The sequence below is a fragment of the Chrysoperla carnea genome, chromosome 1, assembly GCF_905475395.1.
Source record: "Chrysoperla carnea chromosome 1, inChrCarn1.1, whole genome shotgun sequence".
NCBI lineage: Eukaryota > Metazoa > Arthropoda > Insecta > Neuroptera > Chrysopidae > Chrysoperla > Chrysoperla carnea.
This window is the reverse complement of record NC_058337.1, coordinates 136091720-136108387: the sequence shown is the minus strand read 5'-3', so window position 1 is coordinate 136108387 and position 16668 is coordinate 136091720. Positions and strand designations below refer to the sequence as shown.

General features: G+C 31.3%; 1 protein-coding gene across 5 annotated transcripts in view; it reads right to left on the bottom strand.

The window, feature by feature from the left end:
• Nucleotides 1-1628: 1628 nt before the first annotated feature.
• Nucleotides 1629-16668, bottom strand: part of LOC123290444 (calcium-binding mitochondrial carrier protein Aralar1) — a 30966-nt gene continuing 15926 nt past the window's right edge. For 4 of the 5 annotated variants that reach the window (XM_044870619.1, XM_044870618.1, XM_044870623.1 and 1 more), the window contains 10 exons: nucleotides 12534-12849; nucleotides 11244-11530; nucleotides 10406-10641; nucleotides 9158-9205; nucleotides 8976-9066; nucleotides 8633-8708; nucleotides 7800-8089; nucleotides 6701-7139; nucleotides 5351-5441; nucleotides 1629-3298 (listed from right to left, as the gene is read on the bottom strand). In XM_044870619.1, coding sequence (XP_044726554.1) covers nucleotides 3124-3298; nucleotides 5351-5441; nucleotides 6701-7139; nucleotides 7800-8089; nucleotides 8633-8708; nucleotides 8976-9066; nucleotides 9158-9205; nucleotides 10406-10641; nucleotides 11244-11530; nucleotides 12534-12849 — 2049 coding nt within the window. In that variant the 3' untranslated portion in view covers nucleotides 1629-3123. The remainder of the gene's footprint in view (nucleotides 3299-5350; nucleotides 5442-6700; nucleotides 7140-7799; nucleotides 8090-8632; nucleotides 8709-8975; nucleotides 9067-9157; nucleotides 9206-10405; nucleotides 10642-11243; nucleotides 11531-12533; nucleotides 12850-16668) is intronic. The other variant, XM_044870621.1, reaches the window with a different exon arrangement.

Genomic DNA, 16668 nt, shown 5'->3' with positions numbered 1-16668 from the left:
TATGTGTGCATGATAATTATTTATCCCTTATTTAAACTTTAATTTTCTCGTTAATTTAACGAAATAATGAAGAAAATAATAGTTTGTGGTGTTTTCATAGACGAAATAACATTAGTGTCTCATAGATATTTCATTTTAGAAAGTGATTACCTTTTGTTTCGGACAGTTTGTTAAAAAACGAATATGATAAAATGAATAACACATGTCTTGTATCTTTGTCCAACTTATTATTGTCTGTCCGAAACAATAATGAACCGTAATTGAAATGAAAAGGCCTACTCTTTTGTTTGGTAACCAGAGACGGTTGAAAACTTGGAATACAATATTCGATGAGTTATTGGCGAAATATGATCGCAAGTGCTGCGAAAATTGTGAGAAAAAAGGTCAACCAGATTGCGTGCCAGCCGTGTGGCCACATGACCGTAATCATATTCAAACATTAATGGCATAAAATTATCTTTACAATAAAGACAGTTTCATTTATTTTTCTTTGATTTATTTTAGTTTAAAGTTATGAACATCTGAAAAACACCCTTTATGTACAGTTTATTGCCAGTGTATATATATTATTCAGTTCTACTTTCATTAAAACTGAAATGCCCACAAACCATTATTTTATAACTCGACTAATATATTTGGAACTTTAATCTCATATTTTTTAAATACTGCACAATATTAAAATTTGAAATAAAAATATTTTGATTACACAAAAGTTATTTAGGTGGTGAAATTTATATAGGTCGGTTTAAAAAAGAAACCCTAACTCTGTTCTATTTGGAAGAATGATTTCCTCAACGAGAATTATCATCACTTTATTTCTGAAAAAAGGTTAGCAAAGTGTTCCAAATAATCTCTAATTTCACAAAATAAGAGTTGTTAATTATTAACCTCTTATTTTATTTAAGTGCGAAAATAATTATACAAAATCACTGATCTATATAAATGTTACGACCTAATCAAAATTTTCATAATTAAAGGCACTAGAAAACGTTTTTTTACATAGGTGTAGCCAGAACGTTTTCTTAAATTAATTTCCATGAAAAGTGATGGAACTTTAAACTTATCACTTTCAAAGGCAAATCCCAATATCAATTAAGGGTATATCGCAAACTTAAGTTTCGCCGCCTGTGTATGACTTAAACGAATTTATCAGAAATCTTAGTCGGTAATGTAGATAAAAAGAAATGTTTATATGTGTGTATGTCGCAGCCAACTACTAAATTAGCCTTTCAATTAACAGCCTAGCCTTTTTACTAAACAGCACTGTTCAACCAACGGCCTGAATATATTCAAAAAAAATTTCACTTTTAAAATAAAAATATATCATTCTTTAAAGTTTGTTGAAAAACATTTATAATTCAATATACCTTAAGCTGATTTCATACTTGGAGAGCCATCTCTCTTGGGCGCTTTCTTAATTTAAAGTCGACATTCACTGCTGCTCGTAGCTACACCTATGATATTTTCTCAAATATCTATTTTTATAAGCATATAATCAACAATATTCGCTTTTCTGAATAAAATCACAGAAAATAAAAATTATTTGCTATTATTTATTAAATTATACATCGTTAAAAATTTAATTTTAGCACAAAATTACATAATTTTTAATAAAACTTCTTTTTCGTAATTATTATTATAATTATTAATATCTATCTAGATATATGTACAGTTTCATAAAGATCCGTAGACAGAAATTGGACGTACACATAGCAGAAATTCAAGCTTTCCAGTTCCTGGTGGCACTCCTTTTGAATTTTTAATCGTATCCACACACATAAAATTTCAACGTGGATCACCAAATCACAAATTCTAATATCATTTATGTTTACGAATCCCTTTTTTTAAGATATGATGGATTTAGCACAAAGTTAACGTATTTCTTTTGAATTAATTAATTTGAGTATTCTTTTAATTAATTAGTAATTTAATACTCTGAATTATTGAATTAATTCTCCTTTTATACACAGTCATTTTAAAAATAAAGCTCAATTCATACCACATTTTTCCGTTCTCGAAATGCAAACTACACACATAAATAATTTAATAATGAATGGTTCTCGTTTTCAAATATATTGTACATAAAATGGCTGTTTTCTGCTCAAACGAAAAATACCGGTCAGGAGGACACTTTGAGCGTTAATAACATGATGTTTACAGCGGATGCTTATAATTGAAATTATTGACACTTTCCGTATAGCTCTGATATCACCGAAATACAAGTTCCATAGTTATTTCCATAACCATATTTCCATATGATTTTTCCCATAAACTATCAAACAAAAGTTGGAACGTTTCGTGTTTCAAACATAAGTTTGAAGCTGACCATGTACGCACACTTAAACGTGTGATTGATAATGATTATCTTTTGTGACGTATTCAAAACGATGTAAAATTGTTTTATTTGAATAAAGATTATTATTATTATCATCAGACTCTGAACGGTCGCCATTGCAGCGCATAGTTCATTTCATGAGCGCTTCCCAAAAAAAATTTAATGATTCCGTTGTACCGATTTTAAGTCGATCAAATCGATAAAACAAAATTCATCGCAGAAACTAATTTGTCATATCTGAAAGTATTGAATTTTTCCAAGGGCTGTAAAAAACGGTACCGTTTATTGCGTCAAGTGGGATTTATCTTGTGGGCAAGTCGAATTTACTAAATCATTCTATTGTCATCTGTTAATTACAAGGACCTTTCTTCTTCAACGCCATAAGTTTATGTACCTATAGATATGTTTAGCTTGCATTTCAATTCACGACATAAAATTGATTGTCTTTGGTCATGTTACAGGCATCCTCACACACGAGTATTTAATATCAATAATAGTTCATTCTCGAGTTACGTAAAAATTTTGTGTAGCCTTCGTGGATTTTTAAATTTTCTACACATCGTTGATATTCCATGTATGCAACTGCGAGATAAAATTAAATTTCGAAGATAATTATTTCTTCAAGTATTCGATCGGATCCACTAAAACGTGTCTGATTCACGGAAAGAAAAACAACTGTGTAAAAAAATTGACATACAAATATTGAAATTTTTTTAAACCATAATTGGAAAATATTTTTGATTATGGTTCCCTAAAAATTTTTGTTCCTATTTTATTTTTCAGGTTTCTTATTGTTTATTAGGTGATATGGAAAATTTTGGTAAACACAGCCCGAATTTTGTTTCAATTCCACTAAGTATTGGTAAAGCCACTTGATATCCACCAACATGATCCGGATTTGTAGACTTTAAGTCATCGGCCACACCAACTGCAGGTACAACGAGTTCAGAACCAGTCGGTCGGCTGAAAATTATTGATAAAAATTTAGTAAAAGAACAATTTAAAAATAATTATTAACGTCTATGTACTAGAAAAATAAAATAAAAATAGAGGTAATTCACAATGAATTAAGAGATGCCAATAAACGGAAAATCTAAAAAGACGTGCAGAAAAAGAACTTATTTTCTGAAAATTATATTTTTTCCAACTAGAAATGTCTAAATAGATAAATGTCGGAGATGGATTGTCCAATCAGCTGTTTTAAATAAATGTTAGTTGTTTAACAAAACAGTTCCGTTACGCAAAAAAATTGAAGGACGTTTAGCGATTTTTCACTCTTATTAGCGAACTTTAACACGCAACATTGCATAAACGTTTTGCATTTGAAAGAATGTATGCCGGAAGTAAAGAGTTTAATATATTTGTTTGTAACAGTAAATATTTACTCTTGTCTTATTTCATCGAAGATGAAACTTCACCAAACACTCTGTGACTGCAGATAAGTACTTGGGCAGTAATAAATTTCGATTTTTGCCCCAATTTCCTAGATCAGTTTTTTGTATGTATTTTCGACTACCAAGTAGTCATCATCAGTAAGAATTAGCTAGCGATTACTCTTTGGTGGCGGACTGCACCAAATTAGCAAAGAGTAACATTCATAATAAGAGTAATCACTAGCTAATTCTTACTGATGATGACTACTTGGTAGTCGAAAATACGTATTTTAAAAATACAAAAAACTGATCTAGGAAATTGGGGCAAAAATCGAAATTTATTTCGATATATCCTAGAGTTCTCATTTATTATCTTCGATAATATTTATACTTGGGTAGTAGTTTTGTTAAAAATGATGCAACTTCCATCAAGCTGAACGTCTTTCAGCAGTTATGCATAGCGGAGCTGTTTTCTAAAACAAGGGATTCGGCAATCCATGTGCGACATAAACATTGCTTCGTTAAATGGTATAATTAGGAAAATATTAAAGCAAAGACTAAAACAAAGCACATTTTACCTCGACATGCAATCCCATCTATTGGCAAATTTTTAAACAAAAAAAATTACATACTTTTATTAAATAAACGTAAATAAAAATTGTATAAAAACTTAAAAATTAATTAACTACTTTAAAAAAAATATAACAAAAGGAACTTTAAAGGCGTAAACTATCTTTTAAGTTACACTGTGCAAAACCAAATATGATAGCAAGAGCCCTGGCCCCGCGCATTGGCAGTCAACTTGTTTTTCGCAACAAGTATGCGCAGATTGCCTTAGGGTCTGTCATAAAACCGTTATACTAATAACTCGGCTCTTGTGTTCTCTCTCCACCATATTACGTTACGATTTTATATCCTCCACTAAAGTGTATCCTCTTGCTCTTCTTATGAATGTATTTTACGTCGATATCTCGCTGGTCTAGGAAAGTTGGAAATGTCAAGAAATGCTAACATTCGAGAAAAATCTGGATAGTTGGTATGTATCTTTTAAAATTACTTTTTTCGTGGTTCAAGCGAGAAATAGTCAGAGAACAAATCGGCATAATTTTTTATTATAACTATGAAATAAATAGTCAGAGATTGTCAGCCTACAATTGTAAATTACACTTCATTTACTTTCACGAACACTTTATATCCCTTAAAGTTCCTCTGCAAATGGAAATATTGGGGAGAAGGTTGAATTTAGCAAATTCAAGCACTTGTTTGAAAAGCAAAAATGTTTGACATTACTGCAGTGAAAGAATACTTCAGGCATCTTTTTTCAGTAATGTTTAAGGTATGACCAGAGGCGGACTTTGGCCAACGCCATGGCAGGGCCGGTAGTGTAACAGGAACGAAGTTACAAATAACTGTAACTGTGTAGGGTTGAAAAAAAGTAAGTCCGCCTCTAGGGATGACATGACATCTAAAGTATGAAATGGAATTCTACTTTAGAATAAAAAGTACTATACCATTTTCTCATTTATAAATAGAGCTAAACTTCCAAAGTTTGGAGGGACATAGAGAGAGATATATATTAACAGGTACACATTTGTCTTTTTTTTATCAACGACCAATAAATTAGATTAAAAAATTTACTTACGATCCTCCGAAATCAACGAAAAACAGTCGTTGTAATACTTCATATGTCAGCAACGTAACACCGAATTGTGGTGATGATCTTAATACTCGAGCTGAAGAACAAAAATTCAAAAAAAACAAGATTAGTCCGAAAGTTCTACAAATATTGTAAATTATTAACAAATAAAACCATACAAATGAAAATAAATGTTTTGTTATAATCTTTCGAAACATTGCTCTAAAAGATGAATATATCTAAAAAAACTACGATTTTTGGGATATCACACACGATGTCGAATTATCCTTGGTAAATATTTGCTTCCTTTATACTGCATCAAAAAAGTATTAGGAATTTATTCCTATAGCCTTAACAACCTCTAACGCCATTTGGTTTATTCAAAAGTTTATATTTTATCAAAAACAGTGGTCGATAGAACCGCGAAGACCGTTTTTAATAATATTGTTTCGAAAGGTGCTATAAACACGGAAAAATATTTTACTGCATTGAAATGTTCGGAAATTCGCCAAAAAATCTCTAGATTTCGGATGATAAATTCATGGATTTTGTACATTAGTAAGGCACAATCCGAATTCATGGAACAAAACGTAGGAAGTAGTATCGTTCTAAATGCAAGCAATGCGGCAAATGTTATCGTTCTATTATCGTATTCCCCAAATTTGGATCCACCTGGCTTCTTTTGAATCCGACAAAGCAGGATATACACCTTAAATCAATCGTGTGTGGTATTCCATGAAATATATTTTCGATAAAAATAGCATATCATCCACTGTCTGTCGTATGCAGTGGAGCTTTTTATCTCAATATTTTACATTCCGATTTTTTTTTTTACTTACAAGACAAAAGTAGAAGCGAATAGAAGAAAAATAAAAACCGAAAAACAAAAAAAATAAAAAGCTAAAAAATCAAATAATTGTTACAAATTTGATTCCAATTTTGAATTATATTCAAAGCTCCAATTAAGCAAATTTTTTGTAATTAGCAATATTTTAGGTAGTCCACTCTAAAAACGAAGTTTGGGTTTTTTTTCTGAGACACACCACACACTCTAACAATGCTATTAAATGACGCCCATGAATTTCGAAAAAAAATACGTCGAATTCAGATTACCATTTCGTGAGACAAAAATTGGCACAAAATTTCATGAACAAATGTGGATAATTCATGGACAAAAGAATCCAATCAGCATTTTATAAAAATTCGCATTTGACTGTTTATATGACACTGCCTTTTTTAAGAATTAACTAATTTAAAATAAATTAATTTTGACCAAAAAACATATTATATAGAACGCATTGAATTATGAAGGGATTTTACGAGTGAACTACCTTAAATTAAATTCTATCAACTTACCAACAGTTCCTTTCCAAAATGCCCGTGGTCCCTCTTCTTTATAAATCTTTTGCGCACAATCAACTAAACCATTATAAGTAGTTTGTCCTTGTCGTGCGACCACTTGTAAACGTGTTTTAATAACATCAGCAGGTGTTACTAACGATGCAGCGGGTACACCAGCTATGGCACCAGCTAATAACAACGTTAACGGATGATTGTAACCGTTCTCGTCGGCCAAGGCTGCTTTTGTATGTGCATACATTGGGAAATAAATGGCACTAAATGGTACATCACGCATGAAACATGCTCGAGCTCCTTTATACAATCCAAACAATCCAAGATCTTTAACAACACCAAGTGCGGATACTTTTGAACCACCAGCAATTTCACCGGCAACTTGTAATCGAATTTTAACAATTTCTAATGGATTTGTGAATACTACTTGAGATGCGCCTGCCTAAAATATTAGATAGATCAATATAAATCAGTGAATATATGTAGGGCCGTCCTTAAACTTTTGGAGGTCTTGGCAACATAAGGGTCAAAGTTCTTTCTTCTTTTGTAACGAAATAAAAAATATTAGCATTTAGTTGATTGACTCTGGATAAGTTTTTGACTTAACTAGTGTGCTAGTAGCTACTTGGATAAGTATTCAAAAGATGGTTGTTATAAGCTTGATCACTATGCGTGTGTGTGTCTGTCTATTTGTGGCATCATAGCTCCAAAACGGATGAACCGATTTTGATTTTTGCCTGTTTGTTTGAAAAGGTAATTTAATGGAGAGTTCTCTTAGTTATGTTTTAAGAAAATCGGTTCAGTTTGGAGAGAGGTACAAAGAAAAAACGCATATGTCGAGGATTTTTAAAATTTTGTAAATTTCACTTTTATTACGTATTTTATATTTGGAAAATCACATAAAAGAAACATAATACTAATACTTCTTAGTTTGGGACTAGAAACTTTGGAATCAGGGTCCTTGTCAATCGCGGGTCCCTGGAAACTTGCCCAGAGAACAGGTGAAAAAGAAATGCCCGATGGCAGTAGAGACATCCATCTTCATACAAGTGTTTACCGACGTAGGCAAAAAATGTTGAATTTATTAAAAAATATTACTCACACATGCACCAGCCAAAACTTCGGCATACATCGGTAAATATCCATTTTTATTCATAAATTTATCACGTACTAAATCATTGACTGTTAATTTTATTGCTTTTTCCGGTGCTACACCCATCAATTGTGGTAAAAGACCACGATATAAACCGAAGAAACCTTCATGTCGTATTACTTTTTTAAAACAATCAAAACTATTTCTGTACATTAATTCACCAATAAATGATCCCGTTCTTTGATTTTGCATTCGTGTTTTTACTAAATCAATTGGATATACGGCAGTTGCACCAACGGCTAAAAGATAAAAATTGATATTTAATAGAATAATCTCGTATAAGATTCGGTCTGCTTCCATAGCTTAATCACTCGAATCTATATCCAATCGTAATATTCCCATTTTCTATTTTTGGTTAGGTTAGAGAGGCTGTTCTGAGGTGGTACACAATTAAACCATAGAACTCGTTGTGTTGACGAAAAGAGGGTTGGAGAGTTGCTTACTCCTAGAAGCATTTGGAGCTATTTAAAAACAAAAAGAGTGCTTTGAACATTAACAGACTTCGGGCCGGAAAAATAGTCTTAAATGAGAAAGAAATTTTGACTCAAATGTCAACCTTCCCTATCTCCTCATGACAAGAGCTGGACAGTGATTGAGAAGATGGAACATCGTTTCCTCCTCTCCACTCCTGTGACGGCTTCTGCAATAATTGTGATTCACTGATAAGCCCAATCGTTCAGCCGAGCCTTATAATGAATGATTTTAACATAAAACTTTGTAATAAATATTTGATTGATTAAGCAATTGGAGCAAACATTTGAACAAAGCAAGAGAAAACAAACCTCCTGAAATTGATCCTAATGTAAATCTGTATGTACTTTCCAAAATTTGTATTAAAACGCCACGCTCTTCAGGACTCTGAAAAAATTTCCAAAAACTTAAATTTTAAAATTTTCTTTACGATCAAATTTAAGAAAGCAAGACAAATTATTTTGAAATTAAGAGTGTATTACGTCTTCAGGAATCTGAAATGGCCCCTGTGGCGGATTCTATCGGAGGTAAATGATAGTTATTGGATTCTGTCGAACGAAACCATAACTCAGAATAGCTAAAACTTTAAATAGCTTCTCTACATGAACTATTCTCTTAGTGGGTGAAATCTAAAGGTCCAGAAAAATTACTTACAGAAACTGCTTTAATTTCAGCAAGACGATTTGTAATTTTTTTATAATATTGCTCAGGTGCAATCGCATTCAAATCATTGTAAACAATTCGTCTGAAAAAATAACAACATTAATCAAACAAAATTGATCTTGAATGAATAAATGATGAATAATATAAAAAATTTGTTATTAACCAAGACCAACCCAGACCAGAAGCCGTTGCCGTAATCTCTGTAGTTCGGTGACGATTCCCTGTAGCATGCAGAGAACGAATAATAAAATCAGAACTTTACATTAAAATAGGAAATTTTTTAAGACAAGTTTCAACTGAATCGAAAATGCTATCGGTTTTATTGAAGCAAATTCTTTTGAGTTGAAATTTATTTTATGACCGAGCTTGTATGCATTTTCTAAGTTCACAGAAAACCTACTTAAACGTAGTTTTTTGAAGAAACCATATCGAAACAACGTCCACAAAGAACTTCGAGCTAATAAAAAAACTTTGGCTTTTATATAAACAGCTCCCTTCTCATAACGCAAATGCTGACGGGTTAATTCCTGTGGATAAGATATCACCTTTCACCGATTTATATTAATCAAGCAACTTTTACAAACTGAAGCTCTCCCAACACCAAATGAGAATTACGATACGCAGAGAAGCAAATAACATCGAAACAATTTTTTAATAAACCCTCATTCACACTCTCGCCGAGTAAACTCGCAAAAGTTAGCTGGAGTGAAGCACTTTCTACTCCACTCTCGCCTTACTTCTCAAGAATCTTATTGCTATGGCTGACATATCTCCATGTTTACAATAACAATATAATTTTTTTAAATAAAATTAACAGCAACCATTATTTTGTTTGTTGAAAAAACGTTTTTAATAGAAACACAAGTAATCACAAGACTGTGAAGATGAAGCACACTTGTACTCGTATGAGTGCCTCGTGTTGCCTTTGACTCGGATACAAAAATCCACCTTTTTAGTGAATTCGGGCAAAGCGAGGCGACGACAGTCGAAAAGCCACAAATATCACCTCTACATTCTCGTTCCTCGACCGACTTTGTGCTTCTTCGGGAGAGTGTCAAGGAGGCTTAAGACTTTCTGTGAACTATATGTAAAATAATGAAAAATTTATCGAAATTATTTCAAGAATTTTGGAAAAATTAGCACTATAATGATTTGGATGCGCTAAAATTTGAATAAACACAATCCCTTTTCTCGAAATTTTTCATTATTAAAAATTAATTTTATACCAGTTAAGAAAAGTCATTCGTAAGCTCCCTAATGTTGAACCCACATAAAAATAGTGTATCCCTAAAATAATCTCGAGCATTCCCATCTTAACTGGTATTCAAATTTTTATTAGCTGTATGGGAATGTTTTCTTTTTTTTAAGTATATAAAAAGCTATTAAAGCGCAAAGCGGAAAAAGTTGAAGAATGTACGTACCCTGTTTGATGTAGCATATCACATAGTTGAAATAAAATATCCACTTCCAACGGTGTAATTTGTGACATCATTTGTGCTGAATGTAAGAATTCCTCTTTAGTCACCTCTTGATTACGATGGCCGTTTGTTGCATTTAAATAAATACGTTTTACTAATTCCATATTATTTAACAATGAATTAAATGCCATAAAATATGGAAAACTAACTTTTCTACCACCTTGTAAACCGCCTGCAACCTAGAATTAATTTTCTTTTTTAGTGATGCAGTGAGATTTAAAAGTATAACTTTCGTTCGACATTTATTGATAAATGGTAAGTAACCTGGTAGTCTAAATTGGAACTACTGAAAACGAGCCCCCTTGTTGTTTTAATTAGTACAAATTGTTATCGCCAGATGGCGGGAATTATCTTATTTGAATTTAAATATTTTGATTGGTCTTTAAAAAAGGTAAGTACAAGTATTACCTTCCGGTAGTCAAAATTGGAACTACTGAAACGGATCTACTTCTTGTTTTAATTAATACCAATTATTATCGACAGTTGGCGGGTTGCAACTCCCGTTTAACAATATCGGTTATTAATTTTCAAATAAGTCTTAAAATTCCTACAAAATAAAGACGAATTTAACAAGTCTATATTTATCAAAGTCCATCAACTCATTTACGATAAGAGAAGTGGATAAAAATGGGCATAATGGCTAACCTAATTTCCCTTCTGAGTTAATTATTTGACCTTTACAAGTTAATATTATTATTGGTAAATTATTTCTATGAAATCAAAATTACATTTCTCCCCCATTTTATGTTAGTTTTCAAAGAAACAAGAAAAAGTAGCTTACCGTTACTAAATTATCTTGAATTTGTTTCGTTAATAAATGTGTTTTAATGCTTATCATAATATCTTGGAAGTCCATAACGGATATAAATCCAGTACCAGCTTTATCAAATCGTTTAAACGCTTCAACAGCACACTCTTCATGGAAGTCATGTAAAAATTGACTGAATTCTGAATAACTAATAACACGCTCCTTCTTTTTACCAAAGTATAATTTTACAAAATCACCATCCATATTAACTGGCATTCGTTTATGTAATTCAGTCTTATTTATTACCTCAACGAACTCATCTTTAGAAAAAAAAATAAAATTGGGTTAAATTTTCTTGTTATTTTTTATGACTTATCTATTTACATGTTTTAACGTGCCAACAATTTCAGAAAATAGTAGCTACGTTAAAATATTTATTCTGTATAAATTATAATCATATATGCAACCATTATTACAAACATGATATTATAATTGCTCTAGTAAATATATTTCCCGTAAATTTTCGAAAGCACACCAATTGGAACTATTCACTGAAATAAGATTTTTTTGAGGCAAATATCTGGACAGACCCAAAACATACTGTGCTCTGCATCTGGGAAAGACTTACTCTTCTCTAAATGTCCGGACATACAATAGCAGAAAAAAGGGGCATTATATGAATTAAGAAGAGAAGGAGTTTTGATAATTCTTAAAGAGTACGAACCTTTCTGTACTCAAAGGTTACTTCTATAGAGATAAAATAAATTCCGAAAGGTAAAAGAAACCGGAAGAGTAGTTACTAATGTTCTGAGGAACTTTGGTCGTAGATCTTTAGAAGCTTGCAGGAGTCTACACAAAATTAAAATTCAACTATAAACAGCTTTTCTTATGGAGCATTCTAAACTCACAGAAGAACACCGGAGGCTCAGATTTCGAGATCCTATGAAGAGTTTTGGTGACAATAGTGAAAAATTGCTGCATTCGAATATACAATTGAATCGAATTCTAGATGTGTATATCAGATTATCGTAAAAATACTGCTCTAGATCCGCTTCTAGATACATATCAAAACTCGCGTGTTCTTCGAAAAACAGCTTTGAAATTATTTTAACGTTATCATGTAATAATAATAAACATAATAATAGATAAGAGGGGACCTTCAAATGAGTCCCAAGAACCAAGACGAAGTGGTAGTCTCTGTTCTCTTTGAGAACAATATGTCACTCGAAGGTGAGACGTCTCCGGATATAAGGTGCTTCTTCGATTAAACATTATCATGTAAATAGACACTTTTAATATTTAAAAAAATAATAATATACAAACCAAAAGTAACCATTCCATTTCCATTTGTGTCAAATAATTGAAAAGCGGTTTTATAGAGAGCATCCGGTACGCAGAGTAAACCTTCAAATGCCTGGAATTCTGCAAATGAAATGAGTCCATCTTTATTTGCATCCACGATACTGGCCAATAATTGCATAGATTCTGCATTGTAATTTTCCGATTGAAATAATTGTAAATAGTTTCGTATAAAATCATTGCTGGTCATAAATTTTTCTCCATCAATTTCAGCGGATGCATATTTTTCGAAGACTTCATGTAAACGTTCGGGATTTGCTCGTTTTAAATAACCACCACCCTAGAAATAAAAAAACGAAATATTATTACAAAATAAGATAATGAACTTTAGAGTAAGTTTATGGATTATCATGAATGTTGGAATAATGACCAACAAGGGCGATTCCAAAGACGGGCAATCGAGGTATTTGACGTTTGGATTAGTATTTTTCGAGATATTTTCTGAATCGCTTCGAAATAACAGCTTGGCACAAAAAATTTTAGGCAATATATTAATAACTACTCACCCAATCGTTAAATGGGACCTTTTTTGGTATTTTTTTGGGGTAAAAATTACTCTTTAAACCAAGTTTTATCAAAATCCAAAAAAAAATTTTTTTTTGTTATTTTTTCGATTTTTTCAAAGAGGTCCCCCTTATGAAAATTCCTGAGATATCGACTAAAACAGTATCTGGTGAAGGAAGGGGTGAAATCCCGAGGCAATTTCTGTATATATTTCAGAAACGTTTAATCGAAAAATGAACCAGATTTTCGTGCATTTGAAGTAAACAAAAGGCCAAGGATCAATCAGAATTTCAAGTCAATCCATAGACTATTTTTCGAGTTTTGTGGCCTCAAACAAACGGAAACTAAATGTTTATATACAAGAAAGATTAATTAGCAAAATAATCAGACGTCTGAGATGATAAAACCTTAAAAACCTAATGTTCAAAGGTGTATAATCTTTTTGTACCATTCTGTATTAAAATATTTCATATTGTTTTTAGAAAAATATTTTAATTAAATAAGAAATTGAATTCGAATATATGCGGAAGAATTTCTAAGAATTTTATATTATGATCTGAAAATATTACAAATACTTTTCACGTATATGTAATAATTTTCTAATATTGTCGTCTATGACCTTTTCATCTTTCGTGTCGATTCTCATCGTTTATATGACTCAATTGATTTTACAAAATTCACTCGTGACAATAAGAGGTGGAGAAATATTCAATGTACCGTAATAACTGCATTTAGGCACCATGGAGCTATAGAGCTATAGAGCCTCAAAAAAGTACCGGCACCTCATAAATGAAAATACATTTTTACTTAAATAAACATAAGATCGTTCAGAATGACTCACTTCAGTTTGACAGAGCCATTTTTAGCCTATATCTATTATGACTACTCACTAAATCCAGTAACAAACAATTCACGAGTTAAAAAGTCGGGATATTACATTAGTGTACTATTTCATTTATAATATTATTATTAAAATTGAGTTGAAATTAAAGTTAAATGAGTTTGCGAGTGATCTTAATGCATAATCATTCAATTTTACACCAACTCTTTTTTTTTTTTTAAATATTGCTTAGCAATATTTATCGTTTAAGAAAAAAATATACAGATTTCAATAAATCATTTAAAATAATAATTTCAAAGCAATGTTTTCGGCAAATTTTAAAATAAATTATGCACGTATACTAAAAAAAATTAAGTATGCCTTAAATGGCATTAAATATTAAAAAATTTTGAAGAAAAAAAATCCAATAAGAAACTCGCTAATTGTCAAAAGTATGTAGAAGGATATCATGATGCGGGCCGTGATACGTAATGTAATCGATGTGGTACAACGGTAAGTAATTTTATAATTAGCTTTGTAAGGCTAATCTGGCCCAAGGGGGTTCAGAGAGGGTACGAGGGTAGTTCCCTCCACCCCTCATAATAAAATTGTCGAATTCCATACTTCAATTATTTCTTGATTGCATGTTACAATTTTTAGAGATATTTCAATTTGCTCTTTTTGCAAATTTTCTGATCTTTTGCTATTCAAAGAATGGCTTAGGTTTTTGATTAAGTCGAGCGACCAGTCCTAGAAACTAGATGACTTAGAATTAGAAGCTAGTCTATGAGCTTCATCGATTGCATTTAAATTTTATCCTTTAAAGTTTCTGTTGAAAAGTGTTCAAGTATAGTTAAAGGTTTTTATTTTGCGCAAGAATATTCACAAAATTCGATGCAATTCAAATCGCTGTTGTTTTAGGACAGTCATCAATTTGACCTGACAATGAACCGTAACAAAGTAATGTCGCAATGAGGATATGAAAATATAAATATTTTCCTTCTTGTCGCGCGGCAATTATGACTAATAAAAGACCATGTGCATAAATTTTCGTTATACCTACAACGTAAATAGAAATAATGTAAAACATCGAATCGTTCCGATAACGATCTAGTACCAATGTCAAATAATTTATTGAATATGTAATTAGATTACTAATTTTATCTCATTGCCAAATACCTGAATTCATCAAATATTTCTCATTGATAAAATAAAATTGTTAAAAAGTATCTATCTGTAATTTCGAAATAAGTATTTTCTCATAAACGGTGCTACTCAATCGAATAAGTTTTTCGGATTGCGAGAATTATTCTCACGAAATACAGAAAAAATATTTTTAATTCTAATTTCTATGGTGAAATGTAGTAAAAACTATTTTCAACTTTTGCTAATATTTTTCTAGAAATTTTTATGTTTTGACCTTCTTATAAAATCTGCTTGTAAACAACCTGATTTTCCTCAAGGGGGTTCCATGAGTCATGTTTTTTGTGTGGCTTGTCAAATTTACATGACGAAATCGCCAAATTTATGGCCAGAGTTTTCGGAATGGGCATTTTTCAATGTAAAAAAATCGTCCATTGCGGAAACTCCGATTTCATGTTTCATCAATTTGACGACACAAAAAGAACAAGGACTCATATGTAACGCTTCCACTTTCATTTTATACAAAGAAGTAGAAAAACGGTCGCTTAAAATCAGCCGAGTAATTTTTTGAACGTTTACAAGATAATAATTACTGGTAAACTGTTCTTTTAAATCAATTTTTTTTTTGACAGAGAAGAGCCAATGGGTATCCTAATTATTTTATTTGTGATTTCGGTAATTGTATATATAATATATTTATGCTTTATTAAATAAAAAATTATTAGCGCCTATTGGCTTGATTTGGACTATGGTATCAGAAAAGTTTACACATTTCAATTCTAAAAGTTTGGAAAACGACTTAACATATCTCAAAGAATTAAAGGGTCTAACTTGATTGTAATACAGATGAATTTTTATGGAAAATTCATCTGTTTGCGATTGCTTCATTTCTAGAGAAAGAGATCTTATCTAGACTTCAGGCTTAAATTGGATGATACTTAGATGATATTCCGATATACCTTATTCGTCAATGCGTCAAAAATATCTAAAAATGACAATCACAACAGAATGGATCATCACCACCGAAAAGGTAGACACAAATTTCTTTTGAATTAGAGAGAGTGCTTTTTTAGAAGTTCACATCTTAAGAGTTGGTAACACTCTTTTTTTTTTAATAACCGATTTAACACCAAGCAGTTGCTTTGTGTTTAGTTTGGCTCGCCATTTCATAATGAAGGGACTCACGGCAGAGATGAATCTAACCTCATTAGATCTAAATTAGGTTAAGAATTGGACATCCAGAATCCAAATTGCGCCATGTGTTAGATAAATCGAGTTGAAAAATTTTCTAGGAAGAAGAAAAAAAGAAAAACTCGTTAACAATGCAACACCTCATGAAGCTGATAATGATTAATAAAATGTCCAGCATCTAAACCTAATCAAAATAGTTTCCAGTTGAAAAATATTAAATTAAAATCAAAACGTGATGTGTTATAAAGTCTATGAATAGAATTTACAATTGTATAGTTGACATTGATAATGAAATAAATAGGAAATAATGCCCTTCTAAAATATCGACTTTTCTATTTATGGTTTGATATGTGTTGTATAACAAATTTTCTATACTACCTATATAGTATGTGCCAGAAGTTTTCAGCCACTTTTCTTTAAAAAGAAATTATGGGGTAATCT